Raw genomic sequence first — 26,101 nt, 5'->3', positions numbered from 1 at the left:
AAATTGCATCATCAGTAATTAGACTGTCTTCTTTATGGTGGTGCTATGATGGAAATGAATTTTATTTAGCAAACTTCAATAACATGGAATTACTTTTTAGAGACCTGTTTTGAGGAAACGGACTTCTTCAGATTTCATCGCAAGGTTTTGATTTACTTATTAAAGATTTTTGGTTTACTATGTTTTCCCACTAACACTTTAGACTGTTATTGTGAAGGAACTAATGTCCAATGCAACAGTAGTTCTGTCTCTTATGGAAATTATGGTGACCCTCATTTGCATGTACATACCAGCTGTCTTTACAGGCAGAGGACAATTACACCTTTCAGTTCATGCAGAAAAGCTTGAAATGAGAAAACTGGAAATGACATGATAACACAATCTCTTTTTGGTCATTCTTATTTTTGAAAATATATTTACAAACTATAAATTATCAAGAATATAAAAATAACAACTAGTGTACATGAAAAAAGGAAGTTAAACTTAACATTGGTATTCCCACAGTCTGGCTGTCGTTGCTGTAAGACCAAAAAAGCCTCTTTATTTAAATCAGTCTGTACAGCAACAATTATGGAAATAATTTCCCTGTAATTTGAATACTGCTTTTGAAATATGTTGTATTTTAAATGCATGCATGAGATGCATAAATTTGGGGATTACCATCAGGCTTTTAGAAGTAGCATTTGTTATAGTGGCTCATTTCTATCTTTAAAAAATAAAAATAAAAAAAAAAAAAAATCAGCTTCTTGCCTAGAGCATTAAATCCCATCGTGCTGTGCAGTGACTGCAGTGTTGTTCTGCATTTCTAATTAGAATCAAGTAAAATATTCCACAACACTTTAGTCATCGATTTTAATGACAGCAGGTTCTATGCAGATGACTGGCCTAGTTTTCCACTATGTTGTGGTTTGACCGTGTGCCATTTGATTTTCAGTGATCCATATGAACTCCTCTAGGGCTGTCTTAATGTAAAATGTAGATGGCAGCCAACAACTGGAATGGTGGAGACTTTGCATATTTTAATTTTGCTTTATATAAGAAATAAGTACATTATGCTGTTTAAAATCTGATTCATTCATTAAGAATGCGTTGTGGACAACGGGTGTTTTGTGATTCAGGCACTGGATCCATTTCTTTTATGATGAGGACAACCGTATTTGAAATTGCAGTGAAAGTAATTACAAGTTCTAGATTACCCGATGCGTAGTGGAGCCATGGCTTTTGTGTTGTGGTCCCAGGAGGACAAGAGCTGAGCCGGAATGAATAGGGTTGGCGCTCTCACTTTGGTATGTGGCAATGAGTGATTTGCACAAATGTTAAGAGAGTGTCTTGGCGGGAAAATCAAATTGATGTTTCCAAACATTAACATAATTGAAAAGAAAGAGCTAATAGATTGATTTAATAGAAGGGAGTTTATCCTAGCACTAATTTGAGGTGCAGTGATTGCAGAGGAGCCAGTAAGGGTGTCTGTTATGTAAAATGAATGTAAGAGTCCCATCAGCTGTCCCAAATGGTAATTAAACCCAACCCAGACAAACCCATGCCCTTTCTAATCTCTGTTGGCTGGCTGTAACACACTTGCTGCATGAATCTTTTTCAAACAGATCACTTATCCTTAAATTTCTTTTCAGAGATTTGTATTTATCCTGCTCTAGCTGTAAACAGGAGACAAACAAACAAAAAATGCAGGTTACCGTAAACCAGAACCTGAAGTCAGTCCTGTGCTTGTGTACTCACAGCTGCTTTCTGATTTCTGTGGAGTCCCAGCCTGCTTCTCACAAAGGCCACTTTATCTCGCTTCTACACTCTGCTAATGTCCTCTGCACCCACTTGCAGTTCCAGTGCAGTGTCTGCAGGCGTATGCAAAGGTCTCGGCACAGATAAGTACATGAAAACTTGAAAAAACAGGATGAAAGCTTTTCTGAGACATAAAGGTCTTTTTAGACACTTTTCAAGTTGTTTTTTTTTTAATTTCTGATTCATGTGATGTACACATATTATAGATGTATATCTACTGGCATCCTGAGGAGACTATTTATCATGCAACTCATTTAAGACTACTTATGGTTTGTTTCACTCATGATGTTTGTTAGCTGTAATACAAATGTTTCTTTTATCAGAGATGCCCAACAGCAACCCTTCATGTGGTACGGGGTCATGCGCTACACTAGGTGTTGCTAGTAAGCATCTGAAGGGAAAGAGCCTTCTCTTTCTGCCTAGTAAGCCCAAAGCTGGAGGGGGAGAGGGAGAACGGCTGCAATACTGCACTCCAACTACAGTAAAAAGTGTTTGAAAATGGGCTGCAATATGTTATTGAAAGATTGCTGAGTGCTGCTAAGTTACTTTAATGTCACTGGGCCAGCACTGCAATGTGGGAATCAGAGCAATGTGAGTAATGTCACTGGAATGCAATGCTGCCACAGGGTTGTTTTGATGGGATCTCATGATTAATGCTTTGATCTTTATCTAGAACTTCATTGGGAGTAGCAGGTTTTGGTCATGGTGTTGAGTGGCTGCATCTCTTGGGCACCCTTTTTCTGAGCAGTAACCCTGTTCTGAGGTCTGACTGGCAGCCTGACTCATGTCTGGAGTAGAAATGTGTTGTCTTGGTTGCCTGCCAGTCTCTTTTGGGGTTCAAAGGAAAAGGGAGATCCATGTGTCTCTGCTTGGATTTGAGACACAGTACCAGTATAATATCCATCACACATGGGTTCTGGCTATAACTGGTCATTAAAGGACTTTGTGTGCTTCAGTAATTTCATTTCTGTGGAAAAAGCAGTGGGAATAGTTACATGGAATTTAAGTTTGACTATATTTCTTGGATCTAATTTTGCTTTATTATTTTTAAAATATTTCTAAACTATTTAATAGCTGGGGAGGTGGTTTGTAATTTTTTTTTTAAACTGTGCATAGACCTCTCTTTCTTAGGAAAAAAAAAAATCTGTTTCTTGAAGTAGGCCTCACTTTTTTTCTCCATGCCATGGTATCTAAAGGAAGATAAAGTTTGAACTGAAAAGCATATCTAGGGATATTTTAAGCTGCCTGTATGTGAGAGATCAAGTTCTAATGTGAATCAGTGATAGAAAATGCAAAAATACAAATTAACCAAGATATATTTTTAGGTATATTTAAAAGCACCATTCTGTAGTGGCTAGGTGGAATAAAAAAGTTTCTGGAAACTTCTATGTATACAATATCTTTTTGGAGCATGAGGTGAGTTGATACAAGGGGAACAGGGCAGAAGCGGTGAGAAGCTATGAAAGGCAATGGAAGGATGTGAGGACTTTACGTTGTGTCACCTCCTTCCTGCCTCTTCATATGATAATGCAACTGGCCTTGTATTTCATTAAGTGCTTTAGAAAAGGCAGCTAAGTAGGTTCAGGAGCTGTGTCACACTATTATTTCCTCTGAGCAACAGCAACTTCCTGCATTCCTACATTGCACTTCATGTAAAGGAAGTTAGGGACAACGTCGTGGTCTGTGTTACCGTGAGTACAACATGACTGTTCCTCATTTTATTTCCATATTGCTGCTTTCTGGAATAAGTTTCCTTCACATTAATGGAAATAGTTATAGATACGTAGATGGTAGAACCATTAAGTCAGTTGGCAGTTTTGCAACACTAAGAAACACTCTGTGTCTTGGCATATGCAGCTAAACAGTGGCAAGAAAGCCTAGTCAAAAATGAACTTTATCACTGCGACATTCTTATTTGTCTGTAAAAGTATAAATTGTTTGTTCTCAGGATCTATATGCAATTTGTAAGGAGTGTCAGAGCTCTGAACCTGGTGTGAATTTGAATCAGGAGGAAGCATAGATAACTTTACTGTGGAACTAACTACAGGAGGCAGCTTTCATTCTAGAGTTCATTTGATACGGAGATCTGGCTCAAATGTCCCTTGAAAATTTGTAATAGGTAGTATGTATCAGGGGAAAAATAAGTCCTTTCCTCTTCCCTGCACTGATAAGGAAAAAAATCACTGTACAAAATATGTCAGTGCTGCAGTAACACTATAATTAACTACATTAACATCTGCTAACAGTCATGGAAGAAAAGGTGGTTTTAATTAAAAAAAAAAAGATAAAAAAACTGGAAAAAAAAAACCCCGAAAACATTGCCCTCATAATAGAGGGTGTGTATGTAAACACTGTTTTGTCATGCAAAGTCAAGACAATACTGTATGCTGAGAAATAGTTGAGGGAAATAATTTATTACATCAATGGAGGAATGTGAAGGTCCAGTTACAGCAAGGGAGACATGCTTAGGTTTTAGAATCATAGAAGAGTTTGGATTGAAAGGGACCTTTAAAGGTCATCTAGTCCAACCCCATTGCAAGGAGCAGGGACATGTCCAACCAGATCAGGTTGCTCAGAGCCCCGTCCAACCTGGCCTTGAATGTTTCCAGGGATGGGGCATCCACCACCTCTCTGGGAAACCTGTTCCAGTGCCTCACCACCTTTATTGTAGAACACTTCTTCTTTATATCTAATCTAAATCTACCTTCTTCTAGAAGGCCCTGCTAAAAAGTTTCTCCCCATCTTTCCTGTAAGCCCCCTTTAGGCATTGGAAGGCCACTAGGAGGCTCTCCTTGGAGCCTCCCCTTCTCCAGGCTGAACAGCCCCAACTCTCTCAGCCTGTTCTCATAGGAAAGGTGCTCCAGCCCTCTGCTCATCTTCGTGGCCCTCCTCTGGACCTTCTCCAACTGGTCCATGTCCTTCTTATGCTGGGGGCTCCAGAGCTGGATGCAATACTCCCGATCGGGAATATTCATGAGAGTGGAGTAGAAGGGGAGAATCACCTCCTTTGACCTGCTGGCCACACTTATTTTGATGCAGCCCAGGATACGTTTGAGTTTCTATATTCAGATGAAGTCTAGAAGAACATGTCTGCAAAAATACATAGGTATGCATGTATATGCTTTTGTTTGCTTGTTTTTTTCATGGACTATAGTTCTGATTTTCTGCTTTTCCCCTTTCTTCATCTTACTAGTTTTTGGATACAAAGAAGAAAAGCTTTTTTATATTGTGATAAATCTTAAGAAGTCAGCAGTTATTAAAGTTGAAGGAGATTGTCAGACCTTGGGCACACAGGTTCTGGAGACAAAAGAAATCTACGCATCGCTGGGACTCTAATGAGTAGATTGAAAGAAATTTGTTATTTGTGTCCCACTTCAGAGGCTTGCTAGTTCAGTTCAGTTGTGTTTTGTGACCTGTGGCTGCTTGAGTAAATACTTGGATTTACTTCTAAGGTAGAGATGGGCCAGACTGCATTAAATGTCAAATGAAATATAGAAGCGTTGGGAATAAAGAAGTTTTACAAAATTGGGTTATAAAGAACAGTGCGTATCAGTTTGGACTGACAAAAGATGCTGTTAATAATAGCTGCCCAAAAAGACATCAGAGGAGCTTCTTTCTTTAAAGAGCTAGACAGAAAGAATTGTGGCTTTCCAGCAGTCTGTGAGAACCTGGCACAGAATACTGCCTTCACATCGCAAATCACCACAGAAACTAAAAGGGTAAAGATGGGCAGAATTGAATACTTGCTGAGAGGAACCTAAGCACCTGGAAAACATAATATGAAAGTTGCCAGAGATGCATATGGTGCTTAAAAGATTTGGTAGGCGTATAGATTCTCTTTTATCATAAACTGCTGTAATTAGGGAAGCCTTTGCAATGTACCTCTGTAATCTGCTGTAATATGGCATTAGAGCCTGAAGAGAAATCACAGTGAAAGGAGACATACCATATAATTTCGTAGAGTGCATCTTGTTTGTATTTTTAGAAAGATATTTTGAACTGTGTACTGCTGCTGCATCATAGTTGGGCAGTTGTTTGGTATTTATAAACTTCAACTTCTGAAAGATATTTAATGACATGTGAGATGTATTCTTACCTTTCACTACATATGTGACATACATAGTGAAAGTTAGGGATAAAAACATATTTTAATACTTTGTCTTGGCTTATCCTGTTATACATATGTCATATATCCAAAAATTCAGTGTGGGGGAAAGGTGTAAAATCTTAGTCACTGTGAAAACAACATTTCAAGGAGCTTAATGTTCAAGTTAGGGAGACAGCGCTTCAGAGACTGGCTAATCTGCAAGAATTCTAAAAGCACTGTCACAAGCCATCACAAACATTTTAATATAATTTGAAGCTCTGGTAATAGCAAAGTTATAATACCTGCTTTTTAGAAAAAGTACCATATTGTTGTTATTGGAAAGGATTGAGGCAATTTTAATAATCTTAATTTTTACTGCAGCAACAAGCAAGGCTTTGGAAGTAATCTTGGAGGAGGAAATGATATTATTAGCTTTTTGGGTATATGATAAAAGGCTAAAGAAAAGTAGAATAAAATGCAGCATGATTTTAGCACAGATCAATAAGACTACATTGATAACTTTTAATGTACAGCTACTTTCTAGAGCACACAAGAGTGGTAGGAAGGAATTCATCTGGGTTTCTGTACAAAATGTCAGCACTGCAGATCACCCAAAGCAGAAAATTACTGGTGGTTTTGATACGGGACTCTGTGTTACTTCACTGCCACCAGAGAGGAACAGCTTCGTTTTGGCCTACATCTACCCAGAGGTGTGATAGATAGGCTTGGTCAAGCTGGGGAAGTTTATTGGGAAATTAACGCAAGATTAAACCTGGGTCTTGACCTTTGTCCTGACCATAGCGCTTGCAGGACTTGATATTTTCATTCCCAAGTACAATTTTTGGTAAACTTTTGTCTCTCTGCATTGGAACACAGATTTCACAATTAGGAACTGGGCTGACATTAGGAGTTCATTCATCAGGATGAAGGGCTGGGTTAATTAGATTTTGACTTGACTGTTTCAGCTCTTTCCAGCATGATTTGTGCAAACATGACATATGGTTAAGTAATCTTTTAACAGACCATTGGGGAATATGCTGATATTGGTGGTGTTGCTGTGTCTCATAGCCACCAACAGGAGCAGGCTGTCTTAAAATGCAATCACTTGGTTTGATCAAGGGATACTATGGATAAAAACTGTGATGGGTTTTTTGAAAACTAACTTTTTGTAACATCCTTTCTGAGGTGGCTTTTTACTTCATTAAGTCTGAAATCTTTCCTTGTGATCTTTATTTTTGAAGAATCCCATTTCCAAATTTTGCCAGACTTCCACTTTTTCCATCAGGGCATTCCTGGAAGAATTTCAGGGGCATTTGTATGAGGTGTTACTTCTGCCCTCCACGCACTGTAGTGGCTCTGTGGACGGCAGCAGGAGTCTTTTGCCAGCAGCTTGCGCCCTTGCTTCCAAAAGGAAGCATGCACTTCTGCACTCCCTGGCTTTTTTGGGGATGTCTCAAACACTTGAAGGTGTTATCATTATGTGATTCTCTTTCTGTAACTGCGTAATGGGTTGCTTGTTCTAGCTGAGTGAGTTGATGTCTCAGTGATACGGTTATTCAAGCTCTCTTCCAGAGTCCAGAACCTGTTTAAACGGTCAGTGGTAATTGTGGAGCTAGAATAAGGGGAAGGGAGGGAAAGAAATTACTTGTTTGGGTTGCACAGGGGTTGATACATTGTGGTTCTTAGAGTTAGTCAAGAATTTTCATGGAAGAAAGGTACTAAGAGACAGAACAGTGTGAAAGGAGGGAGACTGAGATGCCAAGAGGTTCAGATGGCTTGACAAAAATAAAGCATAGTGTTTACTATGATAATCAGGTACAAGACTGACAGATGTGAAATTGATAGTTTTATTCTAGTTGTTTCAAGAGTCTACAAATGTAACCAATCCATCATTCAATATATTCTTCACTGGAATTTAATAAATATATATTTCTGACTTTGAAATTACATTGAACTGTGTGTAGGCAGGCACAAAAACCTGGGGAAACAGGGGGAGATAGTGTTGATATGTCTTTTTCCTTAATTTTCTTGTTTAGGTAGACTTTCTGCTTTTGACTTCTGAATTTAAGATGATATGTGGATTCATTTCATATCATCCATCTGAGCAGAGCCAAGTTATCTGGACACAGAACATCAAAGAAAGGACAATCATCTTGGGCATTTCCACACATCCTTAACTTTACTAATGTTCTACTACTAAAATATAAGATATATATAAAGAATAAATTAATATATGTAATATGATCATATACAACATAAATATATAAATAAATCAATATATAACTTCAAAGCTTTTTCCCTTAGAAGTAAGTGTTTGTGTACAAGCAGTGAATGCAGATATTAGCTATTACACTGATAACAACAAAAAGGAAATATCTTTATGACAGAATTATAGCAATTTGTACCATAAAGCTAGACCTTGGCAAGTTTTGTCATTTTTAAGGTTTATGTTGCTTGGAAATTAGACTTATGACATACTTTATTTTGTGTTTATTCATAGTGGAAGGATTAGATTTTTTTTTTCCTTTTGTTATGAAACCCTGTTGTGTGTGCTGGCCTGTTGCTCGGTGGGTTTTCCGTGTTTTATGTAACTAAGCTGTGAGAAAACTGTCACATGGTTTTAGGAAGGTATCTGTCAATGAAAATTCAATCTCTTTTCTTTTTTAAAAAAAAAAAAACAACAAAAAAAACCAAAAGAAAACATCACAGGATGAGAGATCTGGAACAGTTTCCTAGTCTAAATCAGCAGAGGATTAGAAAATCTTCAGTGAAAAAGAACAAAAAATGAAGTCTTTATTCCTGGAATATTGGGCATAATCCCCCAGGTCAGTCTTCAGGCAAGCAAAAGATTAAATTAATTTGTTACATTTTTAGTGCAAATTTATATTTAATATGCATTTATGCAGGACTCGGGCTTGTTATTTGAAGAGGAGATAGCTAGAGTACCTATTTCCAATTCTGTTTCATTTTCGAGGTTCTACATGCACCTTTGTAAATCTATTCTTTCTCAGTAGTCATGTCTCACACTTTCTATCTGGGCTGACTGGTGCAGATTAGCAGAAAAACTTGAAATTTGAAAACATTATGAAGTGAAAGTAAAATATTAAAGAAATGTGATATTTTTGATCCTCAAAGTATTAACTTTATATGTGAAGTATTAGCCACTCAGTGCTTTGTATATTTGAGACTTAGGAAAGTACATTGAACAGTAGAAAGGTGAAAATGAAGTGTGATTGATTTACCTTTAGGAAATGATTCAGCAAGCTTTTGCTATGTAGTTTGAAGGACAATGATGAATGAGTAAACTCGTACTGCAAAGTATTTAAGAAACTGCATGTAGTACATGCGCATCAGTGGCAATTGCTAGCACATCTACAAATATGGAAATCTTTGCAGTATTTCTGTCTTTGGGACATGTTTGTCCTCTTCTGGCATTCTGGGGAACTTTTGGTGCTGCACAGTTCAGGTGCTTTGCCAGATGATTTAGGCTTGACTTAGCTGTGACCTTGACAGTAATGTAGAAAAGGAGATGCAAAAAAAAAAAAAAAAGATGGAAGTAAGGAATGACTTTGGTATGTATAGGGCAGCAGATATCTGAAGTATGGTATTTCCTAACTTTTGCATCCTATAGAAATCAGCTTTTTCCCTATTTTCTGTTCTCTTTTTTTTTTTTAATTTACAGAATCATAATTGGAATCCTTTGTAAATGGAAAACCATGGATGACTACAATTATCTTTTTATATTTTGTAAGATTAATAGAAAACATATTCTAAACAGAAATTAATCATTTCATCCATCTGTTCTACCTTTTCCTTTTTTTCCTGTTCTGTCTCCCAAAATAGACCAAGGCCTATGGTACTTTTGGCTTCAAAGCTTATGAAATCTCTTTGCTGTGTGAGCATTTCTGATCTCACTAAAATGAAAAAAAAAAAAAAAAAAAAAAAAAAGCTGGGGAAAAAGAGGGCAAGCCGATTTCAGCTTTTGAAGATGTAAGCAGTACGTGCATGAGTCAAGTTAACCCTTGATGTGACTCCAAGTAGGGCATTCAGAACTGGTGTTATACTGAAGCTGTTCACTTTGCATTCCGAAAAATTAATATGGAAAGTCAGTCTCCAGTCTGTATAGGTTAAGATGTGCTAATGCAGCTGCTGTGCTAATGGTGAAAATGTGGTGTAGTGCTCTGGTTAGAAGAGAGAATTGCCGGAGCCTGGCAGAAGGGGGAGCTTTTGAAGTACAGTTCATTTCGATCATTAGTCTCAACTTGTGCTCACTGACAGCTGTGCTCCTGGGCTTTTGCAGATGCAGCGTAAGGACGATAGGAGAGACATCTTTAAAGATAAATGTGAGGTTATAACAGCACAATCCTCAGAGAAACATAGCAAGCTCTGCTGTAGTGCAGTGCCTCAGCATGTGTGTGTTTTTCAGTATGACTGTGACTACTGTAGTTTTCTCCTGTTTCTTGCTTCCATTTGTGCCTCTCCCTTCCCACAATAATTAAGCAAATCCAAAGCCAACAACAACATGCTCATGATATTGCTAGTTCTTAAGGATTTTATTGCTTACTTTGTGGCTCTTTGAAAGGTTGGTCTGCTAAGCAGATAGGACAGGAAAAGATCTATAATGTGAATTCATTGAGTTGGGATTTTCCTATATTTCTCTGTGGACAGTACTGAACATGCTTTCAACATTCCGTAGTTACATAGGCAATCTAGTGTAAGGCAGACCTGCATTTTGGAATAGTGTAGATCCTTAATTTTAGTGTCTGCTTGAGAAAAAAAACTTTCCCTGGAATACAAAGTAATTGTAATAGAAAGACCAAATGTGCTTCCTTCTAAAATATGCAACCTTTCCCATCAAAAGTGACTCTTAGTCCAGGTTGTGACAGAGAGCGTGGTTCAGATTATCAGTACTGATGGCCAAGGTTTGTAAAGGCTGCTGCCATATGGAAGGAGGCATAATAAATAAAAATAGACACCTCTCCAGGCCCAGGAAAAATCTGTGGCTCTGTCAGGCCAGTACTGGGTGAAACTATTATATGAAATTATTATATGCACATGATATAATATAAATAATAGTTAATATTTTAGTGTTTCATTATTATATTAAATAATGTTTGTAGAATGACTTTCGGTGAGGGAAGGCTTCCTTTCCCCCTCCACCTTCTGTTTGAGTAAGTGTGGTTGCACTAAATCTAAAGTTGCAAATGATCACTCAGTAATACAATTACCTGCATTCTTCAAAAAAATGAGACAATATGACTGGAAGCTATACTGGAACTTCTGAATTTTCATTCCGCAGTGAATAGCGTACATGTTCTACAGATTTGGTTTTGATGAACAGTGTTACTCAAGTGTTGGTCGTAGAGACAGAATAAAGACTTGTAATGTCATACAGGAGGTGACAAGATCGTAGTACTTCATCTTCATGGGAATGGGAGGAAGCAACAGATGACATAGAGGTGGCGAACATGGAATTTGGAAGCTGAGCCACAGCAGCAAAAATTACAGAATGTCCACAGAAGGCCAGAGTATCCAGTGCATCCAAACTTAATTTAATATTCCCATTCTTTTAGTTAATCATGTAATCCTTTGTAAGAAAAGAATATAGAAAAGCCTTTTTATCCCTTACTGGGATTTAGTAAGTCATTCTAAGCTCCTAAAAAAAAAAAAAAAAAAACTTACGAGTTTGTAGTCGTCTTATTTGCCGAAGGGTTTTGGCAAGATCCTCAGAATACTGATTTGATCTAAGGCTGAAACTTAGATGCAATTCTTCTCAAATTCAAAACATAGTATGCCGCCCGTCCATCACCAAACTAATAGTTAGGAAAAAGGTAAGAATAGGCTTCAGGAACTTCATGACCTGGGATTTCTGGGAAGAAAGGTTAAGATATAAAAAATGGTGAATGAAGAGATCTGGGAGATCTTTATTCTTTACTGTTTTCATGGCATGTAAAGGCAACCAAGAGAAATTGCTTTACCATTGCATTTAGATCCCTGTAATAGAATTTAATAATTATGAAATCATTAATAATTTAATTATCCAGGTTATTTGCAGACATCTTAACCTTATATACTTATATAAGTTATTACCTTATATAAGTTATTACCTTGTATAAGTTACAAATATGAGACGATTAATGGTGTGTGAGGCTGTTGTTGCTGCATTTCATTTGTAAACCAAGGATGAAAAATCATAGCTCAAAATTTTGCAGTTGAAGTTGACTGGAATTTAGCCTATGCATTAAATATGGCTGTGACTTTGGTTTTGCTGTTTAATGAATAGATTCAGGGATTAACATTGCACAGTCAATTTGTGCATATAGAGACAAAGTCATTTTAACTTGAATTAATTCCAAGCATGTGTAGTGCAGATAGGATGCTGGGAAACCAGTTCTGGTTCCAAACAAAAGTAGTTTAAAGCCTGTGGAGTCCATTTGAAAAGGTATTTTGCTATACCTAAATAAAAATATAACCTTCCTCTTGCCCTGAATCAAAATCATAAGCATGATTTCTGTTGCTTCATGAATGTCTCTTGCTTTGACATTAGGGCAGGCGCAGGTAGAGTCAGAGGGCAGCAAGGCTGGGACAGATTTGGCAACAGCCTACCTGAGCCATGGAGGACTTTGGAGTTGGAGTGCTTCTGTTGTACAACTGGCTTTTATCTGAAAGTAGGTGAAAGAGAAATAACAGATGCTTTTAACAAGGGAGGAACTTGTTGGTAAGCGACGGCTTTCAAATGTTATTCTCTCATAGCTCCAGCCCTCTCTGGAACTACAGTGCTGCAGTGAATCCATCTGTCAGGTGATGCAGTGTGACATGGTGTTACTTCAAGGAAATAAGTGGCATTCTCAAGTATTGACACTTTTTTTTTTTTTTTTTTTTTTTTTTTTTTTTTTTTTTTGTAGGGCTTACCTCCTTGCTCACCTTTAAGGAAAATATGTACTGTCCTTTTAAAAACTTTTTTTATAACTTTGGCTGATTTTTATGTTTGATGAGGGTCGGTGTCACTAACATTTGTAATGACTGTTCAATTTGATGATAGGCCCTAGCTGGTTAGGCACAAAACTTCAGTGGCTTAACAGTCTGTTCTAAATATATTGCCCAGTAAGCGCTTTAAATGTGTAACTCATTTTTTTGTTGATAGAGAGATTTTTTTCACAGCTGTTCGCAGCGAAGCTATTTCTGTATGCATTGAAAATTGAACTTTTTTTCAGCTTGCATTTGGTAAAATGTGTTAACTGAGCTGGCGAACTATTTCTGTAATTCAAATTTCTGTGTCTGAACTCAGGTCTCCATAGCGATTGTAAGGAACACATAGGCTGTGTTAGAGCACTGCTTTATCTGAACAGTATTACCTTTGTGTTGAGAACCTTTATTTTTTTAACTCAACATATATTTGATGCAAAAGACAGCTTACTAGTACTAAAATTAGATTGAGTTAAATGATTTATTCTTTTAGATTACAAAGTACTAGCTAATATAATTAAATAATTTCTACTACCCTGTTTATTCCAAGACTACTAATACACTGGAGAAAACCCTTCATGTTCAGATGGACAAAATGACATAAGTAATGGAGAGTATAGTAATAGAAATTAAGTTAATTAATTTACTTTTTTACATATATACTTACTCTATAATGTCTGAATGATAAACTATGTTTAGGTTGTAGTTAATGATCACTAAACAATGATAGTTAATAACCACTATACAAATTAAACTGCAACTAAGATTCTGAACAAAGTATTTTATCTTGAGCAAGACTGTTAAGAAGTGCTACAAAAATTAGCAAATGAATGGGTGGATTAAGGAAATAAAAGACCTCATTTCCTGTTTTGTCATTTGCAGATATTATTCCTGTTAACTAGGTACAGTAAAAGAGTAGAGGGAGGAAGGGACGCTATTGTGCTTCTGGATGTCCAGGAGAAGACTCTCTAAACATGACAAGATTATTTAAATATTGAAACAGCCAAACAACAGAAAAAAAATTAGATGTATCAAGTCTGACATTCAAAAGTCATGGATAACATTTTAATATTTAATATAGCATGAAGAAACGTGGTTTTGTTGCATGGTCCTGGGTTTTTTTTGTGTGTATGTGCAGGGTGCTCCTCCAGTGTATTTTTTAATTTACTTTTTTTCTTCTGTGCATTTTATATAAGGGGGAAGCATTGCCTTCCCCATTGATCCTCATCACTTGCAGTCCCTCGTTTAACTAGATAACTTTCCATGTTGTTGAACTTTACTCAGTGATATAAGGTGCTACTATGGTAATAGGATATGTTTTGCCCTAGAAATGCTAGCAGAAATGCTACCTATTTGTGCTCTTGTGCCAATGTGATGCCATTCTTGTACTCTTATTTTTTTTTCTAAAACTTGGTTATATAGCTTAACCTCAGTATTTATCACATTTATTGCAGTAAGAGGGTAGTAGTTCGGGATTTTTGTAGTGGTCTTTTTGTCATGGTGTCAGCTGGGATAGAGCTAATTTTCTTTGTGGTAGATACTGTGTTTTGGATTTAGTGCAGGATTTGGTATGTGAAGAACATTGATAATACAGGGATGTTTTTGCTATTGTTGAGCTGTGCTTACACAAACTCAAAGCCTTTTCTGCCTCTCACACCATGCTACCAGTGAGTAGGCTGGGGGCGCACAACAAGTTGCCAGGGGACACAGCTGGGACAGCTGACCCCAACTGACCAAATGGACATTCTGTACCATATGAGCATATAAAGCTGAGGGAAGAGAAAGGAAGGAAGAGACGTTCAGAGTGATGGCATTTGTCTTCCTAAGTAACCGTTAAGCATGATGGCACGCTACTTTCCTGGAGATGACTGAACACCTGCCTGCCAATGGGAAGTAGTGAATGAATTCTTTGTTTTGCTTTGCTTGCGCGTGTAGCTTTTGCTTTACCTATTCAACTGTTTTTATCTCAACCCACAAGTTTTATCACTTTTGCTCTTCTGATTCTCTCGCCCATCCCACCAGAGAGGAATGAGCGAGTCGCTGTGTGGCGCTTAGTTGCTGGCTGGGGTTAAACCATGACACTTGTACAGCACCACTAAGCACTGTCAGCTACAAACCCAAATAAAAATTACTAAAGCAAATCACAAAACCGTCTGTCAGCAGATAGCTCCCTATTTGGGCTTCACTTCTATGGTTTCATACTGTTGCCTTTTTCATGTAGAAGATGGCTGTACATTACTGCATCTGGGGGTAAATTGTTAAAAATCACAGAGCATATCAGTCAGTAAGAAAGCCCATCTTCAATTAACAACTTTAAATTTTAACAACTGTAGCTTTAGCTAAATAGAGGGATATGTTGAATAAGCAATTATGTTATCATCACCTTATAGGTGGTGAAACCAAGGAACAGAGGCAAACTAATCCACAAACGTAAGAAAAGCTACTTTTATTAGAAGTTTATCCCCTGGCTTATGCCCTTGAGTGTACTGTATTTTACAGTACTTTGTATTTTGTCTAATAAAAGTCTAAGAAACATGGACTAATAATTCTGAATTATCAGATCTTTAGATGTGGAGAAGAAAATCTTAGAAATAACTTCTAACATTTTAATGTATTGTTTATTCTAGTCTGTATTGCCATATGAAGTTACAATAATACAGAAAGTTTGGGCTAAATGTCACTTACAATATCCTTTTAAATTGCATCCAGATGTTTTTTAAAAAACTTTTTAATACATTAAAAAGGCTGGGAAATTTTGTATTTGAATAAATCAACATTCAAACAGAAATCTTGCATTTGTGTGTAAAAAAAAAAAAAGTATTATTATTATTCCTACTTTAAATAACACTAAAGTGCTTTCTTAATGCAGTATATTTTTTCTGGAAGATACCTTTGGCTTCCAGTGAGTGGATGGAAAAAATAGACTATAGAAACTGATTTAGGTACAAATTGTATTCACAGCTAGTTATACTAAAAGATTAAATTAACATTATTGCTTCATCTGCCTCTTCTCTTCCAGTAGATCTATTTAATAACTTTAGTTATATCCTGTAAATCTGAACTTTGGCATCTTTTGATGTTTTAGAACTTAATCAAGCAATTTAATAGTCTTATAATACAGATTTTACTACTGTCTGCCTATATAACTAAATTTTGTAGTCTGTTGCTGGATAACTGCACACAGCACAAGGGTCTTCCAAGCGTCTAGCATTGTCTCCTGTAATACACTTTATAACATATGCTCTTCTTTCATGCTCTGGTGAGATAACAGAGAAAACACTTTGATCATGAAATATGGCCCTGTAATAGGAGTAAGTCTCTTTTCTCACTCTTCAAAAAATTTTACTTCTCTGAATTGCTGCTCATGGCAGTACATTTTAGTTTGGAGCACTCTGCTGCTCTGGAACTGTATTAAATAAAATTTTAAACAGAATAGTTATCAGGATTTTTTTTGTTATTCTTTTATTGAGAGTTTCTCCAAAAAAAAAAAAAAAACAAAAAACTGGAATACAATTTCTTAAAGGCTTAAAGGCTATGATCATTTTATGATTTTAAAAAACAAAGGCTCATTCCAAGAGTTGGGAGACTTGATTCTATAATAACTGTGTGTGACACCCTTGGAAAAAGTTACTTCAGTTCTTGGTAATATCTTGGTTTTCACATCAGGACAATTGTAAAATATGAGTAAATAGGAAACTGATGCTACAACAACATCTCATGGGTTTTTTCCTACTCTGCAGTGCAGCCAACACAATGTATATTTTCTTGAATATCCTAATTAATTGTTCTACAGATCAGTTCAAATTGTTATGTAGAAATATTTTTAATGACAGGCTTATTATCAGATACTTTTCTCAAGAATTCTTTTATTATTTAATATTTTTACTTCTAATAATTGAGATTTTTCAATACACGTTGTAATGCCTTAATCTTTGTGTCCCATAGATAGCTACAAATTCTTATTGATCTGTGTCATTACCTTGGCAGGACGAACTCTGCTGGAAAAGCTCTTCAGCCAGCAGGAAAATGCACCACAAGAAGAAGCAGAAAAACTGTGTTCTCGCATTATTGCAATGGGTCTTTTGCTTCCATTCACTGACTGCTTCAGAGAACCATGTAATCAGAGTGCCCAGCAAACCACACCCACTTTTGATGTAAGTACTGAAAAAGTTATCTTTTGTTTTTTTTTTTTTTGCCAAGAGGGTCATATTTTTCAATGGCCTATCAGTCCTGAGAGAGTTCTGTTAGTCCCTTTAATGAAAATTGCCCTTATGAGAGCGGCCAGCTATTTTTCTGAGCTCAGGTGTGTACACTTTTGTATCCAGGTAAGGGTAAGTTTTTTTTAAAAGGTTCTCCCATAATGTGATTTCTTAACTTTTTAACTCATATCTTAGTCTGCTGTACTGTTCATTATTTGTTGTTTTCACTAAGTCTTTTTCTTTGAATCAATGCACTGTTCTAGGACTACCAACATTTCAGTCCAATAGTTGCTTCACCAAAAACATAAACTAAACAACAGAAAACAGGATGTCAGAAAACTTTACAGAACTCAAATGGGTTGTCAATGCTAGATAATTTTTTTCCCCCTGAAAAGACTTTTAATATGAAATAGTGTGGGTTCAGTGCAAATTTGCTGACATTCCAGCTACAGTGTTATCTGTGCTTTTGGGCTATCTGGCCACAGTGCTGTTATTTGTAGTGTTTGCATACCATTAAGAAACTGTGGTGTAGACATCACCTAACATAATTTTCCTTCCTCTTGGATAATGCATTCAACAATAAGATGTCTTTCTATTGTATGATACTGTACAGCCCATGAAGTTTTACAGTGAACTTACTTTTATGATCCTTGCCATTAAATTCTGTCTTCAACATTTCTTTGTGCTGGTTTATGTGACTGAAGATAATCAGAGTTTTTCTCTTCACTGATTAACTTTGAAATAATGTACAACTATTAACTTAATGTACTTCATACCTTACTGGTATAGCTAAGATCATCCCTATTCTGCACATTAAGCTGCAGCTTGGTTAGAAATACTAAAAAAAATGATTGGCATTGATATGAGAGAACATAAATCTTTTTAACTCTTTAAATCTTTCTTATCTTTCCTGAAGAGTAATTTAACAAAACTGGTAAAGGGAAAATGGGTAGAATAAATTTATCCAATGAATTCTTAAAACAAACAAGCTTTCCTAGATAACTTAGCTTATCTACAAAATCATTCCATGGTCCCTCTGACAATATTCAACCTTTATGGCCTTTTTAAAGGAGCAATGTTTAAAACATTTTCAAACTGATTTTTGAAATTAATTGAAAAATGGAGTGTGACTATAAAGCTGAGATTATTCAGGCAACTTAAAATCACACATAATCTGAAAGTGTTTATGGTTACGTATACTCTGTAAAGTTACTGGAAAAGACACGTTTCTTATTTTTCAGCTTGTTTCAAACAGTCTGGCAGCGTTTTCAGTTCTCCTGTTTTTACCATATATTCAGCTTATTTCTTCTTCTTTAGAGCATTGAATGCAATATTCTTTTAAAAAAAAATTATCTTCACTTATAAACAGATTTAATCAAATTAAAAGTTTGGAAAGAAGCAGAAAAAGCTCTTTTGTTAGCTAGTATACCATGCTTTGAGTAACAGAATTATACTAGTTATCTTTCATTGACTTAATCCAACAGGATGGACTTTCTGAAAAGAAACAGTAGCATAGCCTAGCACTGTGTGAACAGTGTGTCAAAATCAGCAATTTAAGATGTTGCTAATTTAGCAGTGATCTTAATTTGAATTGGACTATCAATAAGCCACAAATGCTCTGTTACTCTTTCTCTGGGTAAGTCCCCTAAATAAATAATGCTTCTGTAAAACAGTGTCAGACGTGGTATAAAGCCCTGTGTATGTGTATGCAACTAGTAATGCGTCCTATTGCAAAGGAATATGGATCTGTCTTGAACACTAGGGTCTGAACAACTGAATTTCATATGGCACAAAGGTGAGAGCTGCTGCTGTTGAGTTTGGGTATATGTTTCTGCTTCAGCCTTGGTGACGACAATACAGGAACACTTACATGTTTATTCATTACATGCCCAACAAGAGTGAAAATGTTTAGAACTTGCAGTATAAACTCTAGTGGCTGAGAACTTCAAAACTGCACTCCTAGCTGATTTTGCTTCTTAGAGTGAATAAATAAAATATCTTGCAGAAAATAAATGCTAATAGTTATGTAAGGAAATGAAACAATTAACTATTAGAGTGAAGAAACTTATGGTGATGCTATATATTACTTAAAAAAGGGCATGTAAGATCTGTTACTTGTGTCCCCTCTTGCATCTCTCTCTGTGTCTGTACTTAGCTTTTTTTTCTTTTTTAGGTTTTTCTTTTTTTTTTTAATTCATTAGAACAGGATAACAGAATTTTAGTGTTGATCTAACTGTTGATTTCAAAGACAGAAGAATCAGCCTAGCCTTAAGTAATACTTAAATTTCACCCCTCTAGAATTAGGAGATATATCATCTTTGACCTTGCTGCAAAATTGGGAACACAGCCAGTCCCATATTTTTCCTTCATCTCTGAGTTCATCAGATGTGCCTCCAGATCCATCCTGGATTGTCTCCAGTTGGCTGATGTCTTTTTCACCCAGCTGAAACTGCCATCAACAAAGCTCCTGTAACCCTACATGGTCCCAGCCAGATTTGTCTGCCCTCTCATTGTCGTTCCTCCCTGCTCTGGTGCTTGCTTGTTCCTTACTGTTACTCATTTGGCTGTTTTGATTTTTGTCTTAATCTGGTTCTTATAAAGTCTCTTAGGTCACTTCTTTAGCATGTTTTTTTTCAGAATTGCCAACCTTTTTTCCACTGAAATCCTTCCTTGAATCCTTCTTTTTCTTGTTTTGTGACTGATCCCATGTATTTCTGAGCTTTTACTTACCATTTAATGTTGAATAAAATTTGTGATTCCCCTTTTACTTAAGTGTGGTCCCACAGACTTTGTTTTTTGAACTGTGGGTTACAGTTTATGAAAATAATACAGTGAATTTTGTTCCTTCCATGATCTATTGCTCATGGCTTGAGATGAATATAAACACATTAGTTGAAAGTCCTATTCTCTCACTCTGATCTCCTTTTCTGGATGTCCTCCAGTGAATTAATTTAACATGGCTAATGCTGAATGCTCTGCTGTCTTAAATGTTTACATTTGCACACTCTGATTATATTCTCATCTTCTTCATCACTCACCTCTAGTTCTCCCTGTCTTACAACTGTATATCCAAATCTTTTGTCTGTTTTCTCAATAACACACAAAAGACTTATTTTAATCATTCTCCTAAGGCTTCAGTGTGGGCCTATGCCTCACCCCATTAAGTAATTGTACACAGTCTCTTTTACTTTTCTCATTGGATCTTATTTATTTCTCTTCCACACTGTCTGACTGCAATTAGGCAATGCATTAACATAAAGACAACTTTCGCAACTCCCGATTTCTTGGTCTGGTGTTAAAATGACTCCTGGAAGTCAGTTTAAATTAAATTCTTAGCACTTGTGTTTCTAGTGTAGGTTATGCTTGGTGGGCATGATGCTTATTCCTTTGTTAGTATATGGCAAACATGAAGGACCAACAAATACCCAATGAAAGCATAAATCTTCAGAGAACTAGCAGCTGTCATCACATTTATGCTGAAGACAGTGCCCAGTTTTCAGAGGCTTATAACTTGGCACATTTTGGATAGATTTTAATGATGATTGGAAATGGCATGTTCCTGAAGTACCTCTGACCTTTTTGTCAAATTTCAAGTTATAGCCCAAAGGAGAGAAACTTTAAAACTGTTTTAAGAACTTACGAGGACACTTTCATGTTCTGTCTTGGCCATTTTATCAATTATTTCTTTTGAAACAGATCGTGGCAGATGCCCAGAATAAAAGATTAGTCTCAAAAATAAAAGTTGAACAAAGCTTTAAAAGTAACAAAAGTAGACAGCGTTGGGATTTTTGACATGTTTGCTGCTGAGAAGCAGTGGAAAATTTTGCTATAGCACTTCCTACCTGCTCTTCTTGTAATATAAAGAGCATCTTAAAGAGTAAGTAAATGTATAATGGCAGATTCGCTCTCTAGAAATATGATGCCCTTTTTGCTAATTTCCTGTCTCCTGGAGAGGCTGCTAATTATTGCCTTATGGATGTCATGACTTCTTACTTGTCAGACTATTCTTACAGCCTTTCATTCTTCCACTCATATTTTACAAAAGAAAGAGTTTTTAAAAATAAATTAAAAAAAAAAACAACCCGAACAGCCAAGCAAGTAAATACCTATTCAAAGAATGTTCTCTGAAAAATTACTTGGGTTTTGAATAACTGTTGCCTACTTGTCTTTTAAATTTCTCCATTTGTAACAGTCATGACTTGTTCAAAAGGGCTTCTAAAGTTTCAAATAAAAATAAAATAGCCTCTGACTAAATGATCTGTAAGAAATTAATGCATTGTGAAAAACTGTTATTCTCAAATTTTTGTCATGTTATTAAATAATCATAATTCTGTAGTGCAGGTGTAGTTCTAAGCTTTCTAGCATGTTACCTCATTATGTTATCCTATTAGAGTAAAATAAACACAAGGCTGAGCTGCCTGAATAGTGCATCTTTGGCAAGAATATAGCCAGAGGCAGTTTTTGGAGCCACCTGTTGGAGGAAAGCAGTTTTCAAGAAGTAGAGATCTCATCTGCTTAGCTCCTCTGTTAATGATGTATCACAGAAACTAGAAGATGGCTATTTTTGGAAAGCCGTCAGTATTGTTTATAATGTATACACATTTGCATTAGAATTTAAACTGTTCATACACCAATTAAAAAAACTGGCGTTTTCCTATCAACACAAGGCAACTTTATTTAGCTTCACTGTGCTATTAAGAAATATTGACTGTACTTGGTGCTTGCATTTTATCCAACAGTTGCAATTACTACATGTTGTGAGTGTCTAGACCCTAATTATGACTTCCCATTTCAGATTTTCCAGTTCACACTGTGCAGTCTTAAGCTGTGGGCATTTTTTTTCCTTTCATAGCAGATTTCTGCTTTTTTTTTCTTTTTTTTCCTGACAAGCTTTCCAAGTAGCTTTTTTTGTGTTGTTTCTGAACACTAGGTTTAGAAAACTTAAATTCTCAGTGAATTTAAATGATTTTGTGATAGAGGCTTTATATTATAATTTTGTAAGGGCTTTTGAGAAGAAAACTGAGCATGCCTTTGTATCTGTGCTATACTCCTTCTCTGAGGAACTTCATCTCTATTGCACACTGAAGGGTTCAACAACTACTTTTTTAATGTGGCACTAATCAGCAGTATCTTCTTCCATATATGTCTGAAATGCACACTAAGGTTTCATCTTTATTTCTAGTTTAATTTTGATTGGACTAGCTCTCTTTACATCTTTTTCAGTGCTTTTTTTTTTTTTTTGAATGCTATAACTGTGTTGAGTACTGCTGTTAATGTCATCTTGATTTATAAATTATTTTAGCATATTCTATAATGAAAGAACTAAGTGGACATCTTCTGGAGGGTATCTTTCTTCACTGTGTTACTATTTTATACATAGGCGTGTTTGACAGTTTGGGATAGGGACTGTCCCTTGTGCAGTTTGTAGTTGTGATGCCTGACTAGGTTGTCATCCACTTGTAAAATAATGTTTCCACAAGGAAGCAGAGATCCAGACAGAAAAAATGGAAAATGCTATAAAAATGGCTTTTTTTTCCTATTATCTCCTGGCCACCTATGATGATGCAATTTTTTTTTTTTTAAGGAAATAAAAACACTGCTTCATTTCTGCTGAGTAGTAGCAGATGGTGGGACTTTGCAGGTCAGCTGGAAGAGGCATAAGTGACATGAAGACTTTATTTAATTTAAACTTATTTGCACTGTTTACGCCAGTCTAAAAATTAGTAGTTAAACAGATTGCACGCAGACTCCTTTCTCAGAAGTCAGAGAGCCAAAATACCAGTGATCGGTTTCCAAAGAGCAACTTTCCCAAGAATTGACTTCAGATAAGAGAACTACACTTCCAAACTGCAGCACAAAGCTGGCAACAATGCAGCATTTCTTACAGCATGCTTTCAATGCTCAGGAATAAAATGTGACTGAAGGTAGTCCTATCTTACAAAATTTGTCATAGCAGTATATGGGGTTCAGTAGCAAATAAGGCTTTAAAAGTTAACGAGTGAAAATTGTGGAGCAGAGCAGTGGAAACAGATTCTTAACCTGCTGTCTTAAACTTTGTTTGTCATGTAGGTTACCATGACAGTTGAGTTTGGCTAAATCAAAGCCCTCATGTCTCCTCTTCCTTTTCCGTTGCCCAATCTCACTTTGTGGCACTTTGTCTTTTGTGGTGAGCAATTCTGAATATTCCTGAGAGTAGTAAAATGGAAACAGTTGGATGATCCCTGGGCTGAAGTGTTCCTGTTATGCTGTTTCCCTGCTTCCTTTTTTAAAAATTTTAATTGCATATTTATTTTATGGTTGTTACATCTGACCTGACATTCTTCTAGCCTTTTATTTTTCCTTTCCAGTTACTTGTGGTGGTGCTACTGTATACACTTTCAATTGAGGTATTTTATATGTAGAGTGTTGCTAGGTTTTTATGCTTCTTTTTGCAGGGAGCATTGCTTAACTGCTTGCTATTCTGAAGAACTTCTTCAAGAGGCACATGCTGGATGTTAAGTTTACATTGCATGTTTAAAATTTTCAGAATCATTGTGCATAGGGTGAAGGTGGTCTGTCACTTCAAAAGATCCTTATATTTTATGATTTTCTGTACATTAGTTCACTTTCTTAAGAATGACAGTGATAAGACAATGTCTTTTTTCTAGCTTGGAATTGAGAATACAGTGAGTTTAACTTGTGTGTATTGCAAGTCTTTGCATTTTCAAGAGGAAGTTTTTAGAGTAGTAGTAATTACTTTTTTTTCAAATGGAATAGAGGTGAAAGGATTTTTCTAATGAAACAGATTTCTTTGGAAAATGAAAAATTTGTCAGAATCCAAACTTATTGCAGAACTGTGTCAGTGTAAGTGAAAACAACACCTGATGGAAAAGCTTCTTGCCTCAACTTAGAATTTCTGGAGAGAGTGAATGAAAAAGGACACACAGTCAGGTGGTCTAAGTAACAACTGATAACCTAGTGGTCTTCCAAGTGGGAGTTCAAGTCGCATGTGTAAAGACTCTAGATCTTGAGATTCTTCTGTTTCATAGAAGACTAGCCACTGTTCTCTTTTGCAAGGAAAGTTTATTATAAGCTCAGCAATTCAGCTTATTCAGCGATATTAAATGTAGAAGTTATTGGGGAATTGGAAGACCAAGACAGTAACTCTGGAACTGAAAGAGAATAGATGTGGAAGTCTGAAATTTAGTTTCTTGATTTCCTTTCCCCATGAGGGCTATAACTACAGGTTTATGGACTCTGTTGGCCTCTCATATCCCCAGGATATGATGTTGAATTCTGAACAAAGTTTGATGGGATCAAGCAAGTTTTTTCTGTTTTGTTGAAATAATTTCATGGGAAATAAGTGTCTTGGGTTTTTTTTTTTGACGCTTGAAGTGTTTTTAAATCAATTGTTGAAGCACATCAGTTTTATGAAAAGAAAAAAAAAATCACTCAAGGAAAATGCTAATACATCAAATTTAGTTCATGAGGATAAAGTGCTGCTTCAGCCATGTATTACAGTATTATGACTGACTTGCTGTTTTTCAGCCTTGGAAGGCATCTGTGCAGTACAGCCAAAGGTAGTGCAAGCCTAGAGCTGTGTTTGATGACTGTTCTGGTTCTGTCGGTGGGAAGGCAGAGCTTTGTTACTGAACCTCTCCTCAAAAAGTAAACCACTTTTCCCCGTTCTTGGTAGTATTGATTTCTTTATTCTAAAAGCTGCCTAAAATAAAGCAGTCTCCTGCTGATAAGAGCATTTTGAGGTAGTCTGGCTCTAATTTCTTGAGCTAAAACCTTGCTTGTCCAGTTAACTATTTATATGCAGTTGGAACATGCAATTGGTTTTCTTTTCTTTTAGAGGTTGTATACTTAGTATATTAAAATGATTACACTTCCTGAATGGAAAAGAAAATTCCTTCCATGCACTTGAAACAGTCTAAATGACAAGAGGTTATATACAAAAGTGGAACAAGCTCTTTGGAGCCCTCAGCCTGGAAAACACTTTCTGAGTCATAAAGTCTGGCCCCTGCTTATCCCAAGTACCATAAAATGTAATTCCTGTATGAGTTTATCTAGGTCTATTTTAAATGCAGGTATACTTTTTCCTCTCCCCACCCCTCCAGCTCTTCCCTTTGGAAGGCTGTCCACATCCAGACTGATTTTATGAGTAGGAACCTTCTTGTAACTACCACTCTGTGTTTACTCCTGACCCATTTATACCTGTCTATGGACATGCCAACCCTTCTGTCTTCTCCTCTTCAGAATAACTTTGAATGTTTAGTGTTATAGTGAAAAATTGTTCAAATTTACTATTTGAAAATAGATGTCCTGCAAGACAGGGCCTGATTCCATCATGGCTTAACATAGGAGCCATCAGGGAAGTTAGTGCCAATTCACTCTGCTGTAAGAAAGCGTAGAGGTACTGCTAATGCACTTCCCTCATCTACTGCTGTGCTGAGCTGAAGAGCAGAGGCTACTCCTGATAGCAGTGTACTTCTGTAATGCCCCACCTTTCCCATCTCACCCTCCATGATCTGACTGCGCTTTTTTTCTTTTTCCTTGAGAATTCTCAAAATACTTCTGGTCAGATTCCGCCCCCCCCTCCCCCCCGCCTTGATTGTCACATTGCTATTTCATGCTTTTGCAATGAGTTTGGACAGATGTGTATATACACATTTATTGCTGTTTCAACTCCATCTCTTGTATGTCTTTTAAGCATTTCTCACAATGGCTGTCTTGCCTTTTGAACTGGAAGCAGGTAAACAGTTGATTAAAAACTGAAGTGGCATTAAACAGGAGGTTATATTACCTGCATATCTCCAGGAGCAATATAGCTGCCAAAAGCATAGGTTCAAGGCTGCACGTTATGTTCCTACCGTGGGGGAATATACCAATCTCTCATTCAGTCTGTGATCCACAGAGAAAACCTGTCTCTCTGTGTGAAAAATGTGTGACCCCTTTTCTGAAAGCTTAAGGTCCACCAGTATACCTTCTGATGCTTGCTGCAGGTCTAGCTCATGGCCCTAGTTCTGGGTCCACCAGCCTCTTTCTATGTCATTTGCTAGAGGCCCTT

General features: G+C 36.5%; 1 protein-coding gene across 1 annotated transcript in view; it reads left to right on the top strand.

Annotated features, from left to right (window-relative positions):
- FMN2 (formin 2) overlaps positions 1–26,101 on the top strand; it is a 161,213-nt gene that overhangs the window by 3,487 nt on the left and 131,625 nt on the right. The window contains exon 2 of the mRNA XM_086745621.1: positions 16,838–17,004. Coding sequence (XP_086601747.1) covers positions 16,838–17,004 — 167 coding nt within the window. The remainder of the gene's footprint in view (positions 1–16,837; positions 17,005–26,101) is intronic.

This window comes from Chlamydotis macqueenii, chromosome 3 (genome assembly GCF_036417535.1).
Source record: "Chlamydotis macqueenii isolate bChlMac1 chromosome 3, bChlMac1.mat, whole genome shotgun sequence".
Lineage (NCBI taxonomy): Eukaryota > Metazoa > Chordata > Aves > Otidiformes > Otididae > Chlamydotis > Chlamydotis macqueenii.
This window is presented reverse-complemented; position numbering and strand designations above follow the sequence as displayed.